Here is a 12,162-nt window from a genome sequence, read left to right as displayed (position 1 = left end):
CACCAGTCATGCAAACAATAACATTCTGAACCAAACTGAATCCTCAGATCCGAAACCTGGTGCAGCCCAGAGTAGGCCCAAAGCCTCGTTTATTAGTTTATCATATTAGCAGGCATGAAGCACAGCAGCCAGGGCAGACTTCATAGTTCAGCACCGTGGAGAGAAAATTGACCATCGTGGAGAGTGAGCAAAATCTGCCCTCACTTCGGATCCCGATGCCCTGTCTTTTCAGTTTATTTGGGTCTGCATTTAAATTGACCAAACAACAGAACAACGAAAGGCTCCAGCACCCTGGAGACAGGAGTAACATCATGGAGAGCAAGTGAAATCGGCTCTCACCTCCGATCTGGGCTGGTGTTCAAATTGTCTAAATAGCAGATCGTACCTTGCACTAGGACCTGGTTACTGTGAAGGTCTCGGGGCCTAGACCACACCGCCCAGCAACTCGCTCCAGGCCCAGATTTCGCTACCCATCCTGAAGCCACTCACAAGCTCTTCAAATCAGCTTGGCACCCAGAGCGATCCAAACTCACACCTGGACCAGTTGTACGGGCATCGGTACTCTGCCCCAACTTCTCCTCTACGAATGGCTCACTCTATCTGCATCAATTCTACAATACACTATCTTGGCTCATCCCCCAAACTTGCCTCGCCATCTCTCGTCCCCTCACTGTTTGCGGCAATAATTTAACATAATTTACTTCAGAAAAGATGTTTTTAGTCGAATGTCTTGCCTTTTAAAAAAAAATGTCCAGTGAGCTGTCGCACACGTTCGGTAGCACTATCTTAACCGGAAGTAAACATTCACTGTAATAAAAGTTACAACTGGTTTTTTTTGTTACTAATTCCATTCTTTCAAGATGGTCCAGCATAGGACACCGCTCCAAGGAACTATAGTGATGTCTTCTGGCTGACTTCCAACAATAAGTTCTCATTGTACAAAGTACAACCATTCTGCCAGAGCTACTTGCTGCAACACTTAGTCATTTGTGGTCTTATTGTCAAAGGAAATACTCTCAACTCATCTCCAGAATTCAGCCTATCAAAGTAGGCACTGGTGAGCGTGCTATTGTTGTACTAATGTTGTATGGATACAATATTGTCAATGACCGTTTCCATCACTTTGCTGAAAGTTGAGAGTAGATTGATTGGGCAGATAAATTAAGTGTGTTCAGATTTTGTGAACAGGACATACCTAGGCAATATTCCCACTGTAAGGTCAGAATCAGAGTCAGATTTAATATCACTGGCATATGTTGTGAAATGTGTTGTTTTGCAGCAGCAGTACATTGCAATACATAATAAAAACTATAAATTACAATAAGTCTGTATGTATAAAAATAAATTAAATAGTGCAAAAAGAGAGGGAAAAAATAGTGAGGTTGTGTTCATGGGTTCATTGTCCATTCAGGAAATCTGATGGTGGAGAGGAAGAAGCTGTTCTTGAAACGTTGAGCGTGTGTCTTCAGGCTCCTATACCTCCTCCTTGATGGTAGCAATGAGAAGAGGGTATGTCCTGAGTGATGGGGCTCCTTAATGATGGATGCCACCTTTTTGAAGTATGGCCTTTTGAAGATGTCCTTGATGTTGGGGTGGCTAGTGCCTATGTTGGAACTGGCTGAGTTTACATCTTTCTGTAGCTTTTTCCAATCCCCTCCATGTCAGACACTGATGCAACCAGTTAGAATCCTCTCCACAGTACATCTGTAGAAATTTGCAAGTGTCTTTGGTGATATAACAAGCCTCCTCAAGCTACTGATGAAATGTAGCCACCCTCATGCCTTCTTTGTAATTGCATCAATATGTTGGGCCCAGGATAGATCCTCAAAGATGTTGACTTCCAGGAACTTGAAATTGCTCACTCTTTCCAATTCTGATCCCTCGATGAGAACTGGTGTGCGTTCCCACAACTTGCCCTTCCTGAAGTCTATGATCAATTCCTTTGTCTTACTGACATTGAGTGCAATGTTATTGCTGCGACACCAATCAGCTGATCTATCTCACTCCTCTATACCTCCTCGTCATCATCTGAAATTCTGCCAACAATAGTTCTGTCATCAGCAAATTTATAGATGGCATTTGAGCTGTGCCCAGCCACACGGAAGTGAGTGTAGAGACAGTAGAATAGTGGGCTAAGCACCCATCCTTGAGGTGCGGCAGTGCTGTTTGTCAGCGTGATGTTATTTCCAATATGCACAGACTGTGGTCTCCTGGTGAGGAAGTCAAGTACCTAGTTGCAGAGGGAGCTACAGAGGCTCAGGTTTTGGAGCTTTTTGATTAGAACTGAGGGGTATGATTGTGTTGAACGCTAAGATGTAATCAATGAACAGCAGCCTGATATAGGTTATTACTATTGTCCAGGTGATCCAAGGCCAAGTGGAGAGCCAGTGAGATTGCATCTGCCATAGATCTATTGTGGCGATAGGCAAATTGCAGTGCGTCCGGATGCTTGCTTAGGCAGGAATTGATTCTGACCATGACCAATCTCTCAAAGCACTTCATCACAGTAGATGTGTGTGCCAATGGGTGACAGTCATTGAAGCAGCTCACCCTGTTCTTCTTGAGCACTGGTATGATTGTTGCCCTTTTGAAGCAGGTGGAAACCTCTGGCAGCAGTGAGAAATTGAAGATGTCCTTGAACACTCCCACCATTTAGCTGGCACAGGTTTTCAGAGCCCTACCAGGTATACTATCAGGGCCACCCTCTTGAAAGATGTTCTGACGTCGGCCTCTGAGGCAGCGATCACAAGGTCTCCAGATGCTGCAGGGATTTGCAAAGGTGTAGTTTTGTTCTCCTTTTCAAAGCGGGCATAAAAGGCATTGAGCCCATCTCGCAATGAAGCATCACAGCTATTCATGATGATGGATTTCACTTTGTAGGAAGTAATGGCCTGCAAACCCTGTCAGAGTTGACATGTATCCGATTCCATCTCTAACCTCAATTGCAAATGTTTTTTCACTCTTAAGATAGCCTTCCGTAGGTTGTACTTGGAATTCTTGTATATTTCTGGATCACCGGTCTTGAATGCCACTGATCTAGCCCTCAGCAGACTACGAATCTCCTGGCTCATCCACAGCTTTTGGTTTGGGTATGCTTGGTATGCTCTTGAAGGCACACACTTCATCACTGTCTTGGTGAGGATGGCGACAACTGCGGCGTACTCATTTAGACTCAGAGATGAATTTCTGAATATTACCCAGTCCACCGACTTAAAGCAGTCCTGTTCTTTGCCCCCCTTACCATACCTTCTTGGTTCTCACAACTGGTGCTGCTGTCTCTTTAGGCTCTGCCTGTATGCTGGGAGAAGTACCGTCAGGTGATTGGACTTTCCAAAGTGTGGGTGTGGGATAGCATGGTAAGCATTCTTGATGGTGGTGTAAGTGTGTTGGTTCCTCTGGTTCCATAGGTGACAAGTTGATAGTAGAAGTTCACTTCTTCAAGCTGGTCTGGTTGAAATTTCCCACAATGATTGAGAAGGCATTAGGGTGCTCTGTTTCTTGCCTGCTGATTACGTTACTCAGTTCCTCCAGAGCCTGCCTGACGTTGGCCTGAAGTGGAATGTACACCACTACCAGGATGATGGTGGAAAACTCCCTCAGCAGAGAAAAAAATAGAAGACAATTGACCGCTAGATGTTCCACATCAGGTGAGCAGGACTGAGACACGAATAGTTAATCATAAAGCATACTCCACCTCCTCTACCTTTAAAAGACTGAGCTGTCCTGTCTTTGCAGAGAATGTTGAAGCCTTTGGGCTGCAGCACTGCCTGCAAAATGCTGGGTGTGAGCCACATTTCCGTAAAGTACACAGAAGTCCCCGATGTCCCTCTGGTACAGCCTTCTTACTCTGAGGTCTTCAATTTTATTTTCTAGAGACTGTACATTTGCCAGCAGGATAGTCAGGAGCAGAAGTCTAAAGCTTCTGTGTTTCAAACGAATTTGTAGCGTCCCCGCTTCCTCAAAGAGGAACTATACTCGTGACCAGAGCCTGCATCCAAGGTTTGTCAATTTTGCATATTGATAGATTTTTTAAACATCTTAAAATGATGCTGCTTACTGAAAACCCCATGGCTGTGACTGTGGATTTCAGCTGTAGCGGCAAAACCAAACAACTGCCACTGCTTGCAACCCCAGACAGATTTGGTATACTTGCATGACATGCCCCTAGTTCCAATGGTTGCTCCAAATGATTGTTTCAGAAGTTGAATCCTTTATTCGATCCTTTACTAGCAATTAGCATACAATCCTGAAGCAATGAAACTTAAGCATACCCTACCCAAGTGAATACCTAAATGATATTCAGCGGTCAGAAAAGATACGGCTGTCACCAGTCCCAAGCTACAAACTGCCACGAAATAAGCAAGAATATGTAACTTATTCCCTTCGTTTTTACCACACCCCCACTCACATGACAAGTTACCATAAATGTAATAAACACGCACACAGAATACCAAGCAGAAAGAGAACAGATACATGGCTCTCAAAAGTCCTACATGGAAATATTTGATGATTCCCATTGGAGCTCCATGCAAACAGTCGCCATTTAATGACACCATCTTGAAACAATACTGGTTTATCGCTGTACTGGAAAAGCCTAACTACAGGGGCAGCTACATCTGGAGCAAAGATCTTCAACTGGATGTTATTTGGCTTCAAAGCCTCCGTTGTTTCCAGTGCCCTGGGGCTCCTGATATAAAGGGGCAGCATGGTAGCATAGCAGTTAGCATAAAGCTATTACAACGCCAGTGACCCAGGTTCAATTCCACCATTGTCTATAAACAGTTTGTATGTTGTCCCGTGAATGCATAGGTTTCCTCCAGTGCTCTGGTTTCCTCCCAAAGTCCAAAGACATATGGGTTAGCGGGTTAATTGGTCACATGAGTGTAACTGGGCAGCACGGGCTCGTTGGGCTGGAAGGGCCTGTTACTGTGCTGAATCTCTAAATAAAACGTGAAGAGAATTGAACTGGCTTAAGACTGGCTTCTTTAAGTGATGATCTCAGGAGGAATTGGCCATGCATCTTCCAGTTAGTAACTGTGGTTGACAATGGCTATGGCTCTCTGAAATGAATCATTAACTTTGTTCCTCTTTCCACTGATGGTGCCCAAGTGTTTCCAGCATTTTTAGTTGTAACTTGAGTCCTGTTTCAAGGTGGGCTCTGCAGCGGGTGGGGATGTTTGCGGAACTATTTAACTCTCTAGCGCCATTCCCAACTGGTTGTGGCTGGACTGCAGAACTTTAACTTGATGCATTGGCTGAGAGATAACTGTGTTCTGTTTTTGGCAATAGCCCAAATTTTCCCCCCCACAACACCAATCGTAGAAAATTGAAAACAAAGTAACAGTAGTTTTAATAAAGAACAACAGCTTAGAGACATATTGTTATGTTTCCCCTCTCACTGTGAAATGGGTCACCTCTTTTTCCCTTATTAGGGAGGGAGAGAGCCTGTGGTATGTTGAATTACCGGGTGAATGAGTAGTCTTTTGGTTACCGCAAGTCTGTGTCTTTATTGATGCTTTGCCACATGCTTGAGTGCTCGGGGGGGGGGGGGGGGGCGGCGCTGACGCTTTTTTTGTTGGTGGGGAATGGGGATCGTTGCTTTGTTGCTGCTTATGCATGGCTGAGGGGAGCCGGGGAGGGGGCTTTGGGGTTTTAACACTTAACTGTCATTTATTCTTTGGGGCACTCCTCTGTTTTTGTGGATGGTTGTGAAGAAAAAGAATTTCAGCATGTAGCCACAAGATAATATAGAATTCTATAAATCTTTCGTCACAAAATAATACATCATTCCATTCACAAAAGCAACAGAAAGTCTGATGTCCTTTATCTACTAACCTGGATTCTAGAAGAATGAAGGGGGAATCTCATTGAAACCAATTGAACACTGAAAGGCCTAGATAGAGTGGATGTGAAGAGAATGCTTCCATTGGTGGGAGAGTCTAGGACCAAAGGGCACAGCCTCAAAATAGAAGGACGTCCCTTTTGAACAGAGGAAGAATTTCTTTCACTGGAGCGTGGTGAATGTATGGAATTCATTGCCACAGATGGCTGTGGAGGACAAATCATTGGGAATATTTAAAGCGGAGGTTGACAGGTTCTTGATTAGTAAGTGCGTCAAGGGTTACAGGCAGAAGGCAGGAGAATGGGGTTGAAGTGAATAATTCATAATCCATGATGGAATGGGGAAGCAGATTCGTTGGGCCAAATGGCCTGCTCTGTCTTATGGTCTGTGGTCTAACCTTTTCTAATTTGAACTACACATTTACTTCAGACGCAATATCCTTGGAAAGAGGCCAACACTGCCACTGAATTTCTTCAAGCCACTTCAACAAAAGAATAAAGCCACTTTCCCCCTCTATTCATTGATATTATTCTTTCATCTCTTTCCCACCCTGACATCAGCATTTTGAAAATGTGGCTCAGAATTACTTCATTGTGGGCAATTAGGATAGGTAATAAAACTATCCTTATTTACCATGGTAACATCCAGGAATAAATCCAAAGCTAGTATCACAAACTGCAACAGTGAATGCTGTAATCATATGTTATAATTATGTTTACTATTACTCTAATGAGTAGAATAATCACCCTTTACAAATCACCCACAGAGGGTTGCTACGGATGGTTACCAATTGAATTGTTTAAGTGGTAAATGTAGGTGCACAAACGTGTTGAACTTTGGATAATTCATATGAAAGGAGGCTCCTAAGCCATCCAAAACAAAACATACCTGAAACTGCTGATGGATAAATAGTTTTAGTACTGTCAAACTCCCCATTTTTAGGAGGACCTGACAGCAAGTTAAATTAAGTTACTTACCCAGAATATCCCTCCATTCCAAGCACAGCACTGCACAATCCTGTTTGCTATTCGGGGCTCACTGGAACACAGAAGCAAGGTGCTCTTCATTAGTTGTGAGAGTCTTTCGTCCTGCAGACAGGCCTATATATCTACATGGCCCTGGTATATCATTCAGAACATAAACATTTCAATAGAGGAGGCTACTCAAACTATATCTCTGTTAGTTCTCTGAATGCAGCTGCTCAGTCTCACTGCATTTATTTGTTCCCCATTTTGATCTTTATATTTAATTTCAATCTTCTTTGCCAGCACCGTAACCAAGTTTGTTTTTAGCAAAGCATTTCAAATCTTTACTTCAATCAGAATTCCTTGTAGCCTCTCCATATCCCTGTAATTTGTGGCACATTGTTACCAGCCCAGGGCTGCTCATCAAATTCCCAGCACCCACTCCAACATCTTCACTGTAGCTGCCTTTCCCCTGTATGACTCAGCCTTGAAGCTTATCTGCACTTCTCACCTAATGGAAAAGGCAAGTTGCTAACCACTGTTATTCTGAAATAGATTAGTAGCACGGGATCCTAGAATGCTAGTTTATATGCAGGTATCACACTTCTACTGCCACAGTGCCCTCAGCTCCCACTTTATCATTTTAATTCAATCACCCCATGTTCCAATTAGGTATTATCTTAAAGTAGTATTTAATTCACTTCAGAATCATCAGCAGGCCTAGAAGACTAGTGCACCTCCAGGGTTCCAGGATTTTGTGGCTCTGGAGGTGGGCGGACTTAAGGTCGCTGTTGCTGCCTGGTGCGCCATGGGAGACGGAAAATCGTAAGCAGCGAGCTGGCTGCTGACTGTGTGCCCAGAGACCCGAGTTCTTTGGGCACAGAGCTTGGAAGAAGGATGCAACAGAAATTTAACACCATAAATCAGTGACTTGTTTGTTATATCTCCCTCCTCACTGTGAAACGGGGACACCTCTTTTTCCCTTATTGGGGAAGGGGGGAGAGGGAGGGGGAGAGGGATAAACTGTGGTATGTCGAATTACCAGGCATATGAGTAGTCATTGGGGTACTGCAAGTCTGTGTCTTTATTGATGCTTTGCTGCACACTTGAGTGCTCAGTGGGGGACGCCGATGCTTGTTTTGCTGGTGGGGGAAGGGGGGGTCATTGCTTTGCAGCTGCTTATATGTGGGAGGGAGGAGCTGGAGGAACCTTGGGGTTTTAACACTTAACTGTCATTCATTCTTTGGGGCATTCCTTTGTTTTCGTGGATGTTTGCAAAGAAAAGGAATTTCAGGATGTATATTGTATACATTTCTCTGACATTAAATGCACCTATTGAACCTATTGAATTGAACTTGTGCATTAAATGACACATTGTAATAAATGGAGGAAATTACATTTCTCTGATATTGATGTATTTAGACAGCAACTCAATGCATAAAAGCATGTATACATGGTCAAGAGGTTGTGTAGTTGTTCAAACCAAACATCAGAATGGGGGAGAAATGTGATTTAAGTGACTTTGACCGTGGAATAATTGATGGTGCCAGACGGGGTGGTTTGAGTACGTCAGAAACTGCAAATTCTCCAGGGATTTTCACACACAACTTTGTCTAGAGTTTACAGAGGATGATGCAATAAAACATCCTGTGAGTGGCAGTTCTGCGATCGAAAATGAGAGCCTTGTTAATGAGAGAGGTCAGAGGAGAATGGCCAGACTGGTTCAAGCTGACAGGAAGGCGACAGTAACTCAACTAACCACACATTACAACAGTGATGTACAGAAGAGCACTTCTGAACACACATGACAAAACTTGAAGTGAATAGGCTACAGCAGCAGAAGACCCCATTGGGTTCCTCTCCTGTGGCTCATAAAATGGCCATTGAGTGCATACCTTGAGGAGCTTTTGTCTCTTCTTTAATGAGAGACAAAATCAATTTGATGACTAACATTAACCCTCAACAACAGTTGATTAGGTCTAAACTGACTCTGTGAAAAAGAAGTGGAACTCACCTCTAGGGACACACAATTTATTAATCCCAGTGATTGTGAAGTCAGGTCATTTACATTTCAACTGACACATTAGTTAAAAGCATCCTCGTTAATTAACTGTTCAAAATTTTTGTTTTGTTTTATGACAATCTCCTCGGATATTTTGATAATGATGTACTCGTCTTGTTCAGATGGTTAGTTATGTTACTATTCTCATGGAATTTGTCAGTTCTTTTATCTGCGTTTTCCCCAGTGTTACTTTTTAACCAACACATCATTTAACAATTACTCACTTTAAATATATTCATACCTTTGAGAAAATGTTTAAAAACAATTAATAGCTCATGAAAGTAAATCATGGTGTTATCCTTTTAACAATTCCAAATGACTGAATCAAGTCAGTTCCTGCCAGTACCAATGCTCCACTAAGACCGTATTTCTCATTCTGTTATTGATATCTATTCATTTTCTCCTTCTCATCATCAGCATTTCATGAAATGCATTCATTGCCAAGAAATGTTTTACTTAAGGTATGTATTTTATTCTGCTTCTCAACACAAGGGCTTTCAAGCTTTATATCCATGCCACATCTTTCACAAGACCATAGGCACATAGCCACATTCTCTTTAAATTTTTAATTCAGCAACTTACATTTAGGTTTTTTTTAATTAACCTAAATTATCCTTTGTGACTTCTACATTCTTTCAAGCTTGCTCTTATCTCTGTTAAAAAAAAATCACGTAAGCGTGTGCAGCAAAACTGCAGAGAAATGTGCAATTTCTACCCAGTTAAAGAAAGATAAAGTTCACATTTCTACTCTTATTGCACTTGTTTGATGGATACATCAACACAGAACTCTGGTACTTTAGTATATTCAATCCCTCAAACTTGCATACCTCTCCACATTTTATATCTTAATAGCCTTGGTAACAGTTAGCCAGTGGTTACTCACTTCTCTTCCCTCTTCTCTTCTATTTGAGCTCTGCGGTGTGCCAATGCACTACGTTGCTCTTTCTTCTTTCTTTGTTCTTCTCGCTTCTGGTGAATTCGTTCATCAAGCTTCGAAATTGTTCGTATTCCAAAGACAGAATCCCCTATCCCCTGAAGGAAAAAGCAAGTGGGATAGGAGAGTTCTTAACCTTTTATTACTTCTGTCCTTAATGAGGAAGCCTTTCATATTAAAGACAATGATGTTAGATGTATTTTGTGGTGCATCAACATGACACTGTGGCACCCAGGCATGAGAAGCTGAGCTGAAGGTGCCAATAATTAACTCAGCAATTTGCAACTGACATAAATTGGGGAACTGTGATTATCTGAATGGAAACTGATAAATATGAAAAATCCAGGAAAATAAGCATAAACTGATATATACAATTATGTACATTATAATTTTTAACAACTACTTTGGTTCTGATCTTCACTTCCTTCAAATATTTTGGCCACCTTAAAATTCCTACTCAGAATGGCAGTGTGGTAACATTACCAGACTAGTATTCAGAGACATGGTCTCTGCACATAAGAACTTTCAGTTTTTAAATTCAATTAATCTGAAATCTAAAATAGTTGATATCAGTAAATGTACTAATGAAAGTACCAAATTGTCACAAAAGCTTACTTGGGTCAAATGTGCCCTTTAATGAAGGAAATTTAGCCTTAAAATCATCTGGCAAGCTACTCAGATGCAACCAGCAGTGTTCACATCTCTATCAAATAAACTCCAATGAAGGAGTTACATGAGAACCAGAATTGCTTCAGGTTTGACCTGCATCAGCAGATTGAACGTGGAAACCAAAAATAACAGAAAAGGAATTAAAATTAGGATGTGAAACTCAGCTGGGTGAAGACAAGATTAGGAACATTTGTGACAGCTTAGTGAAAAAATTCTAAGTCTTTCTCGGGGTCAAAATGGGCAGAATAGCTGTTCATTTAGTCAGATTCAGCACACATTTGAGCTTGAGCACATATCATCGTCATGGAGTTGGACAGAACAGAATCAGGCTCTTTGGCCCACTGTATCGATGCCATCCCAATGCCCATCGATTAGAATCCCACTTGCCTGCATTCATTCCATATTCCTCTATGCTTTGCTAAATCAAGTGTTTATCCAGCTGCCTCTTAAATCTTGTTACTGTTCACACCTTTACCACCTCCTTTGCTAGCTCATCCCTGACACCAACTAGTCTTTGTATGAAAAATATACCCTTAAGGCCCTCTTTAAGCCAACACTTTGCTGCATTTCTGAGAGTGCCGTTTCTCAGATAAGATGTCAACTAAGGGCCTATATGCTTCATCAGATGGACGTGAAAGATGCTGTTAAATAGGTTCTCTGTTATCTTGGCTAATATTCCTCTTTTTTAGCAACAGCAAAATAGAGCTCAAATGGTCAATTTCATTAATGTGACCATGTCGTATCCTCTGGTTCCTGTATTTGACTATGGTGTCGCATAGTTAAATACAGCAGCCAGAGGCTTTATTCCAAAATAATTCATTAATTATGTGGCATACCAAGGATATGAATTGTACTGTAATTTCTAGCTCCACTTGTGCACAAAATGGATCTAAACACATCCCACTGCAAGATATAGTAGTTTGCTCAAAAATAGCCTTTGTTGTAAATTTAACACATATCTAAAATGGCAGTTACCCAAGTTAAATAAATCTACAATAATGATCGTGACTGTGAAACTATGAAGTTGTCACCAAAACCTATTGGTTTCCAGTGCCCTCCACAGAAGGTTACCTGCTGTGTCTGCTCAGTCTGGCCTATATATAAGCAGACTCACAGCAATGTAAAACCAGAAAAGGTTAGCACGTCCAACAGTATCAGCAGAAAGAGAGACTGAAGATGCAACCTGACTACTGACTGTTTCCAGCATTTTACTTTTTTTTTAAATTTACTTCAAATTTCCAGCATTTGCAGTTTCTTTTCTGACCTTCACCTACATTAAAGTGGCTTGTAACTTCCCCCAAATGATTGATCGAACTATTGAGTGGTTAAGAGAATTTTTACCACTATTTCCTCAAGGACAATTGTGGGTGAGTAATACACCCAATGAAAACATAATCTATGTCAAGTCTGAAGATTTGACTGTGTGGAATTTTCTTCTGGACATGGTATCTCAGAATAGGTCTAACTTAATAGAGGACACCCACCTTCACAACATCCAGAAGGAATGTCCTGACACTATCCGCCATGGCCAGAGGAGCATCAACTGTACACCACAGCAAAAGCACCTTCACAGCAGGATTTCATCATGGGAGCTTGCTGTCTTTTCTGCCATCTGATGAGAGGATATCAATGGATGAATCAGACAAATCACAGACAAAGAATGAGTAGCTGGAGAAAGAAGGGTAACACG

At 41.8% G+C, this 12,162-nt stretch overlaps 1 protein-coding gene across 2 annotated transcripts in view; it reads right to left on the bottom strand.

Moving 5' to 3' along the window:
* ei24 (EI24 autophagy associated transmembrane protein) overlaps window positions 1-12,162 on the bottom strand; it is a 53,437-nt gene that overhangs the window by 28,741 nt on the left and 12,534 nt on the right. Inside the window, exons 2-4 of one of the 2 annotated variants that reach the window (XM_072238395.1) lie at window positions 11,957-12,140; window positions 9,753-9,901; window positions 6,820-6,880 (exon numbers count right to left, since the gene is read on the bottom strand). In XM_072238395.1, the coding sequence (XP_072094496.1) occupies window positions 6,820-6,880; window positions 9,753-9,901; window positions 11,957-11,998 (252 nt within the window). In that variant the 5' untranslated portion in view covers window positions 11,999-12,140. The remainder of the gene's footprint in view (window positions 1-6,819; window positions 6,881-9,752; window positions 9,902-11,956; window positions 12,141-12,162) is intronic. The other variant, XM_072238394.1, reaches the window with a different exon arrangement.

This window comes from Mobula birostris, chromosome 20 (genome assembly GCF_030028105.1).
Source record: "Mobula birostris isolate sMobBir1 chromosome 20, sMobBir1.hap1, whole genome shotgun sequence".
Taxonomy (NCBI): domain Eukaryota; kingdom Metazoa; phylum Chordata; class Chondrichthyes; order Myliobatiformes; family Myliobatidae; genus Mobula; species Mobula birostris.
Note: the sequence above shows the minus strand (reverse complement) of the source record. Positions and strands in the feature narration are given on the sequence as shown.